The following is a 17,280-nucleotide window of genomic DNA, read 5'->3' as shown; positions in this document are numbered from 1 at the left end:
TAAAACGTTATGAAGTTGAAGTTTCAATTTTGCCATCTTCTGCTGGTGTTTACACTACAGCTGATTTGCAACTCCGTAGACCCAGAAATAAAATTTTAACTTATTTTAAGAAAAACAAAGATGAAAATACACTGCCAAATGTTTTAGCTAAAATGACAGCCACCAATGGCTTGCCATTTAATTTTTTACAACATCCAATGAGCTAAGAAAATCGCTGATAGTGCGAAGTTTCAACATGCCAAAATCATCAGAATCCATTCGCCAAATAGTTATGAAATATGCTACTAAAATTCGAAACTCGATAATAAAAGAATTGTCTGAACTTAAACAGCAAGGAAACTGATTTAGTCTTACATTTGACAAGTGGACTTTGGTAAAAAATAAACGTTATTATAACATTAATGTTCATTCTCAAAATGGATTTTGGAATTTGGGTTTAGCACGAGTTAATGGACATTTCCCAGCAAAAATGTGTGTTAAGTTTGTTGACAACCTACTGAAAGAACACAATTTAAAAATAGATCGCAATATCGTTTGTATTAACACGGATGGTGCTTTGGTTATGAAGAAAGTGGGACGATTAATGTCCATTGACCAACAACTTTGTCTAACCCATGGAATTTAATTGGCTGTGGTTGTTGTCTTGTATAAAACAACAGTCGTGGGCTCGACAGATGAATATTTTAAATCTGATGAAGATTGGTGAGATTTCAGATGAATATAATGAAGACCATTTAGACGGATTAAGGATTTTTCAGAGCTCACCAAATTCAAATGAACTTGCAAATAACTTGGCTCAATTGATAAGCAAAGTTAGAAAAGTTGTAAAGCTGTTCAGATGATTACCAACAAAAAATTAAATTCTTCAAGTTTATGTAAAAACTGAACATGGTAAAGAACTGTCATTAGTATTACATAATAAGACCTGATGGAACAGCTTGCTTTTTATGCTAGAGCATTTTTATAAACTAAAAAATTCAATTCAAAAAGCCCTGATTGACTTTAATTCAGCTATTATCTTTACGGAATCTGAATTGATAATATCAACAGTTTCTATGTTGCTACCAAAGAAATTGGCTGTAGAGGCTTTATGTCTGAGAGATGCTAATCTTCTATCAGCTGATACTATGATGGCATTTATGCTGCAAAATTGGGCATAGGGCCATTAAGTAACAATATGAAGACCTCCGTAATTAAAAGAATAAAAGAAAGACGCACAAATTTATCTTATCTCATACAATATCTTCATAAAGGAGATCAATCCCAAAATAATTTTGGTTCTGATATCATATTTAATTGGCTAAAACTGCTTCAGTAAATTTAATTGTGTATCTTATTCAGCAGCTCTCATCCGTCTAGGCTGAAACTACAATATTGCCATCTGGAACAGATGATGACGAAGATACCATAATGTGCAAAGATGAACTTTTGAGTTTGACATTACAGAAGTACATGTACATGGCCATAAAAAATGAGATGAAAGTGAAAACAGTACCAAAAACAAATCCAAATATTAACGATTTGACTAAAATAATACAAAAAAAAGTTTTTATATTTGAGGAAGACAGTACACGTGGTACTAACTTTATGTTGGTATACGATTTTGCGGGCCTATTTCAATATTATATAATTTTTTTATGTTTTTTTTTTTTTCAAACAAATTAATTTTATACATTATTTTAACTTAAAAAATAAAGTTTTGGATCTGTTTGTTTGTTGCTTGCGTTTTAATTAATGTTTTTTTGAGTACTTGTAAAACCGTTATTAATACTGGTATATAGGTTTTCACTAAATCTAATACCAAAAAACCGTTATTTAATTTTTGGTTTGGTATTGGAAGCCCTAATTACAACCTATTCACAACACCTGCCATCAAAAAAAAAAAAAAAAATCAAAAAAACATCTACAAAACTTGCTCATAAAAGCTTGATTCGGTCTTACATCGACTCTTCTAAAGTAACGTGGTGATTACATTTTGATGGTAAGAGCATAGACAAATAACATTACTATAGCTCTTCAATTTGAGCAAGTCTAGATTTTGGCTATATCTTTGAAAATATTAGAGAAAGACAAATCTCAAATGAAATAATCTGCTACAAATTACAACAGAAATAAAATTTCTGTTACAATAAGTGGCACCACTGCAATGAATACAGGTTCTAAAAATGAAGTACTTAAACGTTTGACAAAACTTATTCCAGGTTTAGAGTATCAACCTTGTCAACTTCATGTTCTCGACCTGATTCTTAAGCATTTTATGAACTCAAAGTTTGATTCCTTATCAACATAGCCTAATATTGATTAATGATTAATTGATATGTTGACTAGTAACTGCCATGTTTTGATTGAAAAATACAGGCCTAATGGGCCAGTTATTAAAAGTAAGAATTTAGGCAGGAATAATTATACACAAATTTGTTATGTAAAGGATAAAATCTTATGGAGACACAATGAATTTACCTTTTTATAAAGTTTATAAAACAAGACTTTTCGATCTGTCCATACAACTAATTTTTGAATAATTTTAGCATTTCAAAATAACCAGTTTTTGCAGAGAGTTTTTGATAGGGCATGGAAACCGGTAATGAGAAACCAGGTTTTAAAAATGATATTTTGTTAATTAAATACTTTGGTATTTTGCTTTCATTTTAATTTGGCAACTCCTAAAAGATGCAACACAGTGAGAGAAAGCAGTTCTTTGATGAAAAAGCAATAAACACGAAGATGACCTTCGTTGGAGGAAACAATAATTCCGAGTTATGGAAGCACTTCTTACACAGCAAGGATCTGCAGCTGGCAAAGTGCAAAACTTGTAGCAAAGAAATCAAGTGCAAAGGTGGATCTACCAGTGGTATGAGATCTCATCTCAAATTAATGCATTATATCGAGGCCAATGCTATGAAACAAGTATCAGCCAAAGTTGAACAAAAAGTCACTTCTTTGTGACCCAAAAAGATTCCTTGGCAATTGTCTTGTCCGAGTTAGTTGCCATTGATAGATTACCAATTCGAGTACTGGCAAAAAGTCAACGTTTAAGAGCGGCATTGGGAGCTCAAGGATACCACTTGCCAAAAGATGCAAAATCGATCAAAGCAATTATTATGAAGCACTGTCTTGAGGTTAAAGACATTTATAAAAAGTAGTTTGAAGAAATGAAGAAAGACAAAATTTGTTTTAGCATTACTCTTGATGAATACACATCATCTCGTAACAGAAGATTTATTAATATCAATGTTCATGTCAAGAATCGGCATTGGAATTTGGGAATGGTAAGAAATTTTGGCTCAATGCCAGCGGATAAAGCTGTGACCATTGTTAGAGAAAAGCTAAAAGAATTTGGAATTTGTCTGGACTCTGATATTGTGGCAGCTACAACTGATGGAGCTGCTGTAATGAAAAAATTCGGAAAAGCTATTTTACCAACCCATCAATTGTGCTTGGCACATGGCATCCACTTAGCAGTCTGTGATGCTTTATACAAAACAACTCCGGTCCAAGAAGTCATTCCTGATCTTGATGAAGAAGAAGATTTTGCACTTGATGATATTTCCATCTCTGATGACAGCGATTACGAAGATGAAGAAGGTGTTGGATTACAGGTAAGTATTATATATAATTATTCAAAAGTATAAGACATCTAAATAAGATTATTTTTATTAAAAAAATCATCTTAATTACTGACACTTTCAGGTAGTAATTGAAGATGATCGACCCCCTGAAGTCCGTCAAAATCTGAGACACATTATTTCAAAAGTAAGATGTTGTGTACGCCTGTTTTGCAAGTCCCCTGTCAAAAACGATGATATTTTTCAAAAGCACGTTCTAGCTGAGTTTAAAAAAGAATTATCACTTATACTTGACTCAAAGACTAGGTGGAACAGTTTGATGGACATGATATCTCGATTTGTTAAGCTAAAGAAGCCTATCAAGATGTCCTTGATCGAAATTTCTAGTGAAATAAGCTTCTCGGATGAAGAATTTAACACACTTGAAGAATTGATTGCAGCCCTAAAACCAGTAAATATGGGAACAGAAGCTTTATGTAGACGAGATGCAACATTGATTTCAAGTGATCAGATTCTGAAGTTTATTTGCCTTAAATTGAGCATGCAGAATTCAACTTTCAGCAAAGAGTTATTAGAAATGTTAGTCAAAAGAATAAAGGAAAGAAGAAATCCTGATATAATAAATCTATTGATTTATTTAAATGATTCAGAGGCCTTGGACAAGCAAGGGCAAAGCACGGATGTCTTTGACACTTCACAAGTGAAACAAAATGCCCTTGCAAATACTGCTGCCAAATTATTCTGTCGTCTGTTTGAGGAGAGCTACGAAGATGAAGATAAATCGGAAGAAGAATGTCAAGAAATACCCGATATTGATGATGGACAATTTTCCTTGGCAGAACAATTGGAACAGTCTATCAAGGATGCTCTGAAGTGTCCCTCTAGTTCAAAGAAGATGAGAGTGGGCACCAGTTCCAAATCACTGTTGAAGGAAATGGCCGTTTTTGAGCTGACAAAAACTCGCACAAACAACTTAGAAATGCTGTATAATGCATTGATTGGTATACCAGTAACTAGTGTTGAAGCTGAACGTTCTTTCTCAGCCAGTGGTCTTTTTGTTACAAAACTCAGATCAAGCTTGAATGATAATACTCTTGATGCCTTATGCATTTTACGAGCTTATTTTCTGTTGAAAAAAGCTCAGCAATCAGCAGTAATTTCTGTATTGAATGCCTAACAACTGTGTTAAATGTTATATCAGTCAATCTATAGAATTTGAGTTTATTTAAACTGTTTAAGCTCTTTTTTGTGATATTTAACTGTAATATCTGAAAGTGGATGTATTGTTTTGAGCTTAATATGAGATTAACTTTGTGATATAAATCTGTGTTAATTATAAGTCGGTTTGCTGCATTTCAAGCCTTTTTTTATTTCTTTGAAAAAACTTTATGTTACCGGTTTAACCGGTAATAAAAATGGCAAAAAACTGGGGTTTTACCGTTACCGGTAATTATGAAAAAGGGTAATAATTCTATGCACTAGTTTTTGAATTAATCATGGTCAAAATTATTTTTAAAATACTTTTTATATTATTTCTCCACTGGTAGTAATAGGGCAAATTGATTTTAGTAAAAAAATTTAAATTTTCACTTTTTACCATTTACAAATTTTCAGAAACCCACAAGAGAATTGCATTTAGACTGCAAATTTCTCCTTCAAAAAATAACAAAAACAACTGGAAATACATAAGTGTTATGTAAATATATGAAATCTAGAATGTCTCTTTCTAAACAAAAATAATAAGGCTTTTAAGAAAACTGGGAATTCAATTGGAATCCTTGTTATGTTAATAGTTGTAAATAGCGAGCCAAGATTACAAGAAGCAAATCTATTACCATAAGTTGGTTAACAAAGTACGAAATTAAAAATGTGACTTAATATATTTGCATTTTCAATGAAAATTGCAAAGTATTATTTTTTTATAACCAAAACTTTATCATTGCTTATATTTCTTGCTATAATTGGCTACAACATTTTTAATTTTGATTAGCCAATTATAAAATATCTAATTTTAACTTATAGTATTTTGTTCAATGAGACATAAATGTGTTATGTTAAATATAATGATGTTGCAACTAATAATTAAGTTTTTGAAAATGTTTTATAAATATTGTCAAAGACCGTATACCATTTTACTAAATGCAACAATTGGAATTGCAATTTTTGCAAATCCGGCCCACATTCCGTTATTTGTTAAATATTAAATCTGATATCTTCTATGTTTTGGTTTTTTCTCTAAAACTCAAGTAAACTTTTAAAAAATTCTAAAATTACTAAAACAATATTACCAGAATGAAATTTAAAAAAATCTAATTGTAATCACAATTAAATGATATAAACTATTGTAGGTCAGTTAATTCAGCGGGTTTGATCTAATTCCAAACAAAGACCTTAAGATGAAATTAAGATTAAAATAATATTTAAGGTGTACCTAAAATTATATTTGGCCAATTATTATTACCTAAATATTATTTCATTTGGCCAGATAATGAGGACTTTCATATCTAGCATAATCCATTAGATAAATTGTTTGTCAGCAGAGATATCAATTTATAATAATACTTTTAATGCAAGTTCTCACCTATTTAAACATATTAACAATCAAAATTTGCTCAAAATTTTTTCATGAAAATTGACTTATTTTCAAAATATTTATAAAATGATAATGTATGGAGAATTAATGAACTTTTTTTCAAAAAACACTTTGTTCTCTTCAAAAAGAAATATCCCAAGATACCCTGTATTTATTGTTGAATGTTTGAATATTGTTGCATGTTGAATACTGTTATTAATGACTTGTATTTATTGTTGAATCTCATTCATCATCAACTCATTTGAGAGATGATTAAAAAGCAATTATGTAAATTATTATCAACTCATTTGAAAACAAATGGTGATTGAACAGCAAGTATATACTGTTAATGGTCTTGATCCATAATTTAAATAAAATACATCAGAAAAAATAAAAGTTGGTTTTTTCCATATCTTTTATAAACGAGCAATTAAGAATAAAAGAAAAATCCTAAATATAATATTATGTTTTAATAAGTTATAACATGTTATAATGTTAGTTTATATAAGTATTTTTTATTTTTACTTAATGATGTTGCACCTGATATTGGCTGATATGGCTTTACTTGACTGGAGTTTGTGATATTGTTATGTTTTTTTAATTAAAATTAGTTTAGGTGTTGGGCAAGTTTTTATTGATTAAGGTTTTAGGTTAGTAAAAAAAATAATTGTTAAAAAAATTCATTATAAATCATTCATAACAAAATACCTTTTTATCATCATGTTTAAATGTGGCATAACAGTTAAAAGAACACTCTCTATTCTAAAAATTTTAAAAATTAAGAAAATTAAATTAAACATGAAATTAAACATGGAAATAAACACGACACTGTTTTAAATAATAATATTTCTCTGTATTTACATTTTTATTTTTTACAATTACTTGAAATATTACCTATATACAAGAGGAATTTCTTGAAAAACAAGTCCATGAATGTAGATTAAGTACAAAAACAATGTAAAACCAAGGTTATTATATATGAAAATTTTGTTACTAGATTCTAAATTAAAAAGTTTATTTGTTAAAAAAAAGCATAATAGTAATTCTAAAAACAAAAACAAGGTAATAGTATTAATAACAAATTAAAAAATATAAATATAATAAAAAAATAAGATACCAGGTTTCTCATAAACAGATTATATTTATCAAAAGAAGTTAAAAAAAAAAGTATTAGGAAAGATAATAATTATAAATATTTAAAGAATGTCTATTACCAAAAAAAAAAAAAGCAAAAAAAAAAGCTTTATGTAACAGATATATAAAAATTGCACAAGAAATTTAATAAAACTAAAAACAAAGATAGATAAAGACCTGATATTGCTGGTAATTCCTTGATTTCCAAAAAGATATATAGTAAGAAAAAACAAAAACACCACAATAAAAAAAAAAAAAAAAAATAGAAAGAAAACTAATCAATTAATGTATTAAAAAAGTTTGATGAAAAAATATGCAGTATATGCAGTAAATATAAAAGTACGCAGCAACCTTTCAAAAAAAAACTAAAATAAATGAAAGCTTGGGTTTATGGTGATATATTGTGGCATTAAGGTGAGGCTAAAATATATTTTCACTGCTAGAACTGAATCAATGAATGCATAAAACATTTCAATTGCACAATTTAAATTCCAGAAAGAGAAAAAAAGTCACAACACAACCAAATTTGTAAATATTGAAATTTTTTTAAAACATTTGAAAGTTTAAATATTTGCAAATTTGGAGGAGAATGACATTTTTTTTTCTCTCATAAAAATTTTAAAATTGCAGAGGATATTGGTTTATACATGCTAGTGGTTTATATGCATGTTAACCATTAGTACATATAAAACACTAGTATATATGCCTATAAACCACTAGTATAAATGTATATAAACCACTTTCTAAGAGAATATTTTTCTTGCTGCTTTAAACAACCAGTTTGAGGTCATCACACATTGTGCCACTTGTTTTAGGTCTCACTTGTAAATTTAGGTCTTGACTTTAAATCAAACAAAGGGGTAAGTGCAAAATCCGTCTAAGGCAGAAACAAAAAAAAAGATTATATTTATTGGTTAAGTTTTCTTTTTTCACTGCAGAATTTAAATGATACAATGCCAAATCAAGCGAAGATTCACAGTAAAAAATCCATGATGAAAATCAAAATTTGGTTCAATCAAGTTTTAATATGAACACTCTTTAGTAAAATGTCTTTTTACTTTTAAACTTGATATAGTGTATCAAGTATGCATGCTAACTGTATTGAGTGCATATGTTGTTGTATTTTTTGCTTGCTCTTTCGGAGAAAATTTTCAAGACAGCTCACTCCTTTCCAAACAGTTTGAATAGTTTTAATTAAATGTTTTCTACTCTACATCTGAGGCTGACAAGTTCACATTGAATGAATATATACAGATTTAACCTGATTATTGCCATTTTACAAATTTTTATACATTTAAGAGGATGATGGTAAAACATTTTGCAAATTTATTTGCTCTACTAAAGCTATGACAACCTTGGCTGAATGATCTTCAACCTGTATCATAGTAAATAATATTTCAATTCAAAATTTTTATCTGAAAACCGGAGGCTTTTAGCGGACTCTTAGTAAATATAAAAAATATTTGATTTCCTCACAACTTTTCTGTTTTAAGAGAAGATATTTTTTATTTTCTATGTAGTAAATTTTTCACGTGGGGGCCAGTTCTTTTATACATAGTGCTACTGTGTTGCCTGGCTGTCCCACAAACATAAAAAGCACAAGTATTATGTGAAGCCACTCCACATGCCTAACAGTAAACCAATTACTTTAAGATCGCCACATATTTTTCATTTGTACTGATCTTACTTAATTGCATTCTGCTGTATAATCATATTTTCGTAGGATTCCTTCAATTGTACTGAGTGTGCAACTAGAATGCTTGGATATGTATTTCCATTATGCAATAGCACGGCCTTTAGACTACGTTTACTGAAATTAATAAACAGATGCCAATCATCATGGTTATGTTCAACATTAAAAAGTGAAAACAGCCTTTCAAGATCTGAATAAAAGCACAGCTGACTAACTGTCTGAAAACAGCTGGACAGTTCAGAACTTCAGCTACGAAAGGATGTAGTTGGCACATTACCAGCAACCAAATTCTATAGTTTAAGTCTTGATACTAACAGTTCTGCCCTGTCTATGGACAGATATAAGTCCCTTACCAAATCATTTAAATCTTGCTGATTGAGTAGACAAGGCACAGATGTACATTCTTCAGGCTGGTATTCAGTATCAAATAAAGGATTTTCTTGTTCTGATTCCTCTTCTTTTGAAGGTGCTATAATTTGCTTTTCTAAGGGTGGCATGGGAACTGGCAACTTGGAATTATGTGGAACTGGTTTTATAGCAAATACAACAGTGAGATAATCTGTTTTGTTTCTTGCTTTAAGGCTCAGTTCAGTAATTTTGCTCATGCAAAAATAGCAGTCATTCATATGATTTTGTAGTTCATGCCATATCATAGGCACACCAAATGTCTGATGCTTTTTCCTACCATTAAACCACGATGCCAGCACCAAAAAACAGTTACTTCAGCAAGAATGTGGGGCCCATTTTTTGTCCTGATCACCAATGGGGCTTCCAAAATAATGAAAATATGCGGTCTTTATCAAAGGTGTCATTATTTTGCAATGTCCTACAGGAGTAATTCCACAAATGTAGCAGAACAAGTCTGGGTTGTTTACAAATCCTCTGGAGCTCATGGTGAATTAGTATATAACAATGATAACAAATTAATAACAAATGTTTGATTACTTTGAAATGATTCAAATTACTTCTTTGTAGATTTTCAAAACTTTTTTCAATGATTTCTAAGCTGTACCAATTCAGGTGCACACAAGTTATTTTTAATTACTATATTTATTCAATACCAAACACTGTTTGAAATAGATTAGTGCAATAAATACAGTGTATACACAATTAATAAAAATGATATGAAATTTAACACTGATGACATATATACATTTATAATGCATATGTATGCAACATCATAATTGTTTTTTTTTCAACATTGTAATTTTAGTTGGTTGTATTTTCCCCTCCAACCGTAAAATTCATAGAATTTGTTTGTTTTATTAGCTTTAATTTAGATTAAGATAATTGGGTAATGAATATACTCATCAGAGTTACAGGGAAACTGTATAGCTGTAAGATCCGGGGATCATTTTCTAGTTTTATATTATTGAAAATACTCTTAAATGTGAAAAAAAGTGGTATGGATATCAGAGAAGCCTGACCTAATAGTAAGAAACTGATGGTATTTTTGGATTTAGCACTAAAAAATCAGAAAAAAAACAGTACCTGGCTTCCAGATTTTTTTATTGTTGACCAGTGTTATTAATACATTTAAAAATTAAAAATAAAATAACCTGCTTTACAAAGTGCATTTGAGATATCAAATTTCATTGAAGCATAAAACCCAAACATATCTGTAATTCTTTTTATTTTCAAAACAGAATCCTAGAAATCAATTAAAAAAAAAAGCCTAGAAAAAAACTGCAATAACTAATAATGTAAAACTTCAATAACAAAATATATTAGTATTGCTATTGTTTTAAAAAATGTACCGTCATACTAAAATTGCAGGGGGAGAAAAGATGGGGTGCAGTACACACATCAACTGAGGGTTTGGGTATAGGCAGGTGCAACTTAGATATGAAAGACTTTTACTATAGTAATTTTATGTGTGTGTGCTTTTTTTCATTAATCTCCATTCTTTTTCTCTTTATTCTGGATTAAAGTCAGCATTTTAAAACATACATGCATCAGCTATTTGAGAACATCACGTAATGTCAGTATTTCTTTATGTTACATTAATTTTTTTTATTTTTTGCAGATAATTAAAAATGACAGATAATAAACTAATACAAGCAATGGAAAGACATGCTGTAATTGTATCATTCAAGGCAGGGCATAGCAATTTACAAATTGCACAATTTCTTAAAGTCGCCCGATCTTTTGTTCTTAAAGTTCGCAAGGATTTAGAAGAAAATAATGGTGATTGTAATCCAGCTGCTAAACGTAAAAAGCATGAGCAATGGTCAGACACGACTAGAACACCTGAATTTATTCATCAAGTTCAGAATATCGTTGACGAGAGTCCCCAAAAGTCAATGAGGTCCATTGCAAAAGACCTGGGTGTTTCAGAAGCCACAATTCGAAGGACTGTTCATAAAAATCTTTTCTACAAGTCTTATGTGATGAGGAGAGGTCAGTTTATATCCGAGACCACCAAAGCAAATCGTTTGATAAGATCTAAGAGGCTGTTAAACAAACTGAAACATCCTGCTGAGCAAGGCATGCTTTGGTTTTTTTCAGTTGAGAAAAACTTTGATCAAGATCAAAAAGTAAACAGAAGAAATGACAGGTGGTTGTGTGATGACCCTTGCAAAGTTCCAACAGTCATGCACACAAAATTTCCTGCAACTCTTATGGTTTTGGGGGTTGTTAGCAATGGAGGACATGTGATGCCAACACACTTCTTTCTGCAAAGACTAAGAGTCACTTCTGCTGCTTACATTGAAGTCTTGGGTACTGTTGTTAAGGCTTGTATTGATAGAGTAAGAAATGGAAGGCCATACCATTTTCAACAAGACTCTGCACCAGCACAAAAGGCTCAAAACACTCAGGAATGGTTGGCGGACCATTTTCCAGACCAGAATCCATTGGATTATTATGTGTGGGGCATCGTTGTAAGAAATGCTAAAAAAACATCCCCATAACACCAAAGATTCTCTGAAAAAGTTCATTATCCGAATAATTGACAACATAGATGAGGGCCATCTCAAGCACGCTTGCAGTCAGTTTAGGTCTCAAATCAAAGCTATTATTGAAGTAGAGGGGAATTTTATTGAATGAAACTATTAAACAATAGTTCATCTTATATTATTTATACAATTGATTTTGATTGAAAATATTTTCTGTTTGACTTTTTATCATTTATAAAAAATTAAAACTATGCTCTCAATTAGCTGATGCACCCTGTATATATATATATATATATATATATATATATATATATATATATATATATATATATATATATATATATATATATATATATAAGGGGCTATTCTGGACTATTTTTGACAGCGTTGACCGTATTTGGGCACCGCCCAAATTAAAATTTGAAGACCTTTTTTTTATGTTTTAGCAGCACTCCGTTTTTGTGTTTTTTTGGTTTTTTTAAAAAACAATTTATTTGTAATTAAATTAATGGTTTTTACTTTCGTCCAACACGCAAATGTTGAACGAAAGTCAAGAGTAATTAAAAGTGACGTATGTGTTGGCCTAAGAATCACTTTTTTCCTTCCGCTCTTCCCAAAGACAACAAACTATATATATATATATATATATATATATATATATATATATATATATATATATACATATATATATATATATATATATATATATATATATATATATATATATATTTACATATATATACATACATATATATAATAATATAATAATAATAAAGTTTAGGCTGCACTAAAAGTAGGTTCTAGTAAACCAGTTTGCTTGGTTATAGCAACCATTGCACTTTTTAGTGCTCATCATAAAGGTTCTTGAAGCAGTTAACTGATGAGGCGTTGATTACTTTTATCGGTAGCTGATTCCAGATTCTATTTGAAAAGAAATTTTCTCATTGAGCACAGTTCTTTGTTACTTGCTTAGAAAAAGAATGAGGGTAATCCCTTATTCCACTTGCTGGTCCTTCTAAACCGATTGAACTTGCTATTGTGTTTGGGTAATATTGTTTGATAATGTTGAAATTATTTATCATTTTAGTTTGATGTCTAATTGGTGGTAAGGATTGCAAACTGAGGACGCATCTCTAGATGAGGACGGACAAAGGAACAACAAAGTATTAAAATTGTTTCTATATTTCATGTTTTAAATAACCGCCTTAGATACCCAAGGACAAAATTTGCTCTGGTTGAAACAAGTTTTGAGTGATCTTTCTAATTCAGGTTATTTGTAATTTGTACACCAAGATCTTGTTCAGAAACAGTTTTTTCTAGCGAATAAAGAGATCCATTGTCATTAAGTATTATATAATCATATATAGAAACTTTTGGTGTCACTCATGATTTCCTGATTACCATTGATTTGCATTTCGCATAATTCAGCTTCATTTTCCATTTTTTTGACCAATCAACAATTTTGTTCAAATCTTTTTGTAGTGTCATTCAATCGTTCAAACTTTTGATAATTCATATTAGTTTACAGTTGTCTGCAAAGAGTATGACATAGTGTGTCATCACATCGGGAAGGTCATTGATAAATATAATAAAAAGCAGCGGGGCCAATACAGAGCCTTGAGGACACCACTTTTTACCTCTTTCCATTCTGACAAGTTTGAAACTATGAATACTCTTTGTCTTCGACCTGTCAAGAAAGATTTTAGCCAAGCAAGCAACTGATCTTTAAAACCATATGCACTGAGTTTAAGTAGAAGAGAGTCGTGATGGACAAGATCAAATGCTTTGGCAAATTTAAGAATATAACATCTGCTACATCACCTTCATTTAGCGCTTGTGAGATAATGTCAATTGATTCTATTAAACTCGTTGAGCATGATTTTTTAGGAACAAAGAAGTGCTGTGCTGAATTGAGAAGATTGTTATTGATAAGGTGTTTCATCATTACTGCTTTAATTATGCATTATATAATGTTGCAAGGTACAGATGTGAGAGAGATTGGTCGATAATTTGAAGCTTTTTGTTTGTCTCCTTTTTTGAAAATAGGAATGATGTTGGCTGATTTAAAAAAGATGAGAAGAGTACCATTTGAAAGGGTATGAACAAAGATAGGAAGAAGAGCTTCAGAGAAGCTGGAATGACACTTGTTTAGTGGATGTTGTCACCACCAGGAGTCTTGCGTGAGAGAGGATCGATTGAATAAGCAGATATTAGATGTTCTTAATTTGAAAATCAATGATTGATATTCAAACAATTTTTATCGAAAACTGAATAAAAGTGTTCATTTAGTTGTTTTTTAATTTGCTGCTGGTCGAAAGTAACTTTGCCAGATTGGATTTTTATTGATTGATTTTAGATTTTGTTTTATTTTGAGCATTTAAGTATGAGTACATAAGTTTTGGATGAGACTTGCATTTGGATAGGAAAACTATTTTGTTGTTTCTTACTGGTAATTTGATTTGTTTTTTAACATCTTTTGAAATTTGCTTAAATTCGATAACTGCTTTGATAAATCATTAAATTCGATAATTGCATTGGTAAACCATTTAGAATGGATCTTTGTTCGTTCTTTGAACATAGGAATGTGTAATTTAATAAGATTTAAGTAATCATGGCAAAACTTTGAGTCATACATATGATTTGAGATTTATATATATATATATATATATATATATATATATATATATATATATATATATATATATATATATATATATATATATATATATATATAAATGTAAAAGTTAAATATATTAAATAATATAAGATAATCAAAACAACATACAACAAAACAATAAAACAACTTACAACAAAAACAGTGAAACAACTTTTAATTTCTATCATAGATGGATGTTTCAGCAATGGTAAACATTCAATAAGTTGCTCCAATACTTTAAAAACACTGCAGAAAGCAAATTAAAAACTATAAACCATTCTTTTATATAAATATTAGTAGTATATACTTTTGCAAAATGTCAACAAGAAAATATAATTTATCATTTTCTGTCAAGTTAATAAATTGATCAATATTAACTTACAACTCACACAAAATATTGCGACATGCTTCAGTATCATATGCACTCCACCCATTTTGTTTTATAGATTTTTCAAATAAATAACTTTCTAAATCGTCATACTTTTCATGAATAAGTTTTTCAGTGATTTTTAACACAAAATCTTTCAAAGAAAAACAGAAACGTTCATACTTTTTAACAACCAATAAAATCTGATTTAGATTAGAAGCATTATTAGCTTTCAGCTGATAGTTTTTTAAAGAAATATTTTTTGAATTTTGAAGCAGTTGATCAAGGTGTTCGACTATATTTTTGCATATATTCTTCAAATGCACTGTTTGCCCTCTTTGCAACTTCAAAAAAGCTTCAAAAAATTGAAAATAGATATGGCATATTTAAAAATTCTCTCAAATATAAATTACATAGATCTTAAGAGTATAGTGCAAAACCATATATACTAAAAATAAGAAATATATATATATATATATATATATATATATATATATATATATATATATATATATATATATATATATATATATATATATATATATATATATATATATAGTTGTGGACAAAATAACAGTAGTGTGCTCAAAATTAACAAATCCTGTTAACAGTTACTGTTAACACAAATGTAATATTATATAATGAAATAGATGTAAGAATAGAAACTAGATAGGAGAATTATATAATTACAAAAAAAAAGGTTGGACATAATAACAGTAGTATTTGTTGTTTTTATGTTTTATTACAAATAATTAATTTCATTGATAATTACTGACACTAAATTAGTATTTAAATTTTAAAAATATTAATATTTATTCGCATTTCCCTAATTTTGAATCACATATTTGCACTGATTCAGAATTAAGTTGATTTGATCTTGACATTGTAAAGAAATATTTTTTCATTTCGAACAACGTTCCATAATTTGTGCTGATTTCTTAGTTTTTCTTTAGAAACTGCCTCTTCAATATTGGTCTAACCGTTTTCAATGGGATAGAGATAAAGAGACTGCGCAGACCAGTTTATAACTTCAATCCTCCACAAACAAGTTTTTTACCCTATGGCTGATATGTTTTGGCTCATTGTTTTGCATAAATACTCATTTTACTAGCATATCATCTTCTGCATAAGACAAAATGGTGTTTTGTAAAATTTTCAGATATATATGTAGGTTCATAATTCCATCAATCTTATAGATAGCCCTACACCGTAATAAAAAAAAAAAAATCCAAATATTAATTTTTGATCCACCATATTTAACAGCTTTTAAAGTTTGTAGTTGTAGCTTTTAAAGTTGGTTTGTAGGCAAAGTTAGTTATCTTTCTTACACACAGCATCCACTTGACCCAAATAAAACAATTTTGCTTTCATTAGACCACAAGATATTTTGCCAATTTTGAGAATCTTTTACAAAATGTACTTTTACAAAACACTTTCTTGCAATCATGTGTCTTTTTTTCAAAAAGGGAACTTTTCTTGGATTTCAAGAGTTTTATAATTTTTATTGAATTTCTGGAGAATTATAACACTGATTGGTAGCAGAATGCTACCAATCAGTGTTATAATTTCCTTATTTAACATATATATATATATATATATATATATATATATATATATATATATATATATATATATATATATATATACACACATATATATATATATATATATATATATATATATATATATATATATTTATATATATTTATATATACATACATTAGGGGTGTTCAGAAGAAAAAAAATTTTAGAATTTGAAAAACCAAACCATTTAGATTTGAAGCAAATATATTTAAATTTACTCACAAAAAATTTCAGCACCATTGAACCACTCTTTCCTTGCCCTCAAAGCACATGTTTGGAAAAAAAAGTACCCAAAAATGGCCAAAAATCAGATTACTTTAAGGCTAGCATAAATATTTATAGTTAACTTTTTTTTCAGTGTTTAGATAAATATCTGTAGTTTTGATTAAAAAAGTATGGTTTTTTTCTTTCTTCTCAAAAAATGGTATAACTTACATTTTAAATTGGCTAAAAAACGTTTATTAGGTGGTGCGGCGTTGTTTTTATAACCTATTCAACAATTAAATTCAATCTTTGTTATTTAGATTCATAATATAGTTTGCAAATGTATATATTCAATACATGAATAGAATTACTCATTTTATGTATGTTTAATACCATTACCAAACAAAAGAATATGTTCTTAACTTATAACTACAATATTTGTAATTTTATAAGTAGCAATATGAAACACAAATTAAGATATAATGTGTTGCAATATATCATTTAACAAGTGAAATAAAACTATATATAATATAGCAAATACTTAAATAATATATTAAGTATTTTTCAGGCTTTTATAATATTTACAAATATATTCTTGGTTATTTAA

The 17,280-nt window shown here is 29.0% G+C and overlaps 1 protein-coding gene across 3 annotated transcripts in view; it reads right to left on the bottom strand.

Annotated features, from left to right (window-relative positions):
• The window catches only part of LOC101240406 (glomulin), a 67,935-nt gene that overhangs the window by 30,773 nt on the left and 19,882 nt on the right, over window positions 1-17,280 (bottom strand). For all 3 annotated transcript variants that reach the window (XM_065791319.1, XM_065791320.1, XM_065791321.1), the window contains exons 4-8: window positions 14,901-15,240; window positions 14,671-14,764; window positions 10,525-10,615; window positions 7,033-7,138; window positions 6,847-6,900 (exon numbers count right to left, since the gene is read on the bottom strand). In XM_065791319.1, the coding sequence (XP_065647391.1) occupies window positions 6,847-6,900; window positions 7,033-7,138; window positions 10,525-10,615; window positions 14,671-14,764; window positions 14,901-15,240 (685 nt within the window). The remainder of the gene's footprint in view (window positions 1-6,846; window positions 6,901-7,032; window positions 7,139-10,524; window positions 10,616-14,670; window positions 14,765-14,900; window positions 15,241-17,280) is intronic.

The sequence above is a fragment of the Hydra vulgaris genome, chromosome 02 (genome assembly GCF_038396675.1).
Source record: "Hydra vulgaris chromosome 02, alternate assembly HydraT2T_AEP".
Lineage (NCBI taxonomy): Eukaryota > Metazoa > Cnidaria > Hydrozoa > Anthoathecata > Hydridae > Hydra > Hydra vulgaris.
Note: the sequence above shows the minus strand (reverse complement) of the source record. Positions and strands in the feature narration are given on the sequence as shown.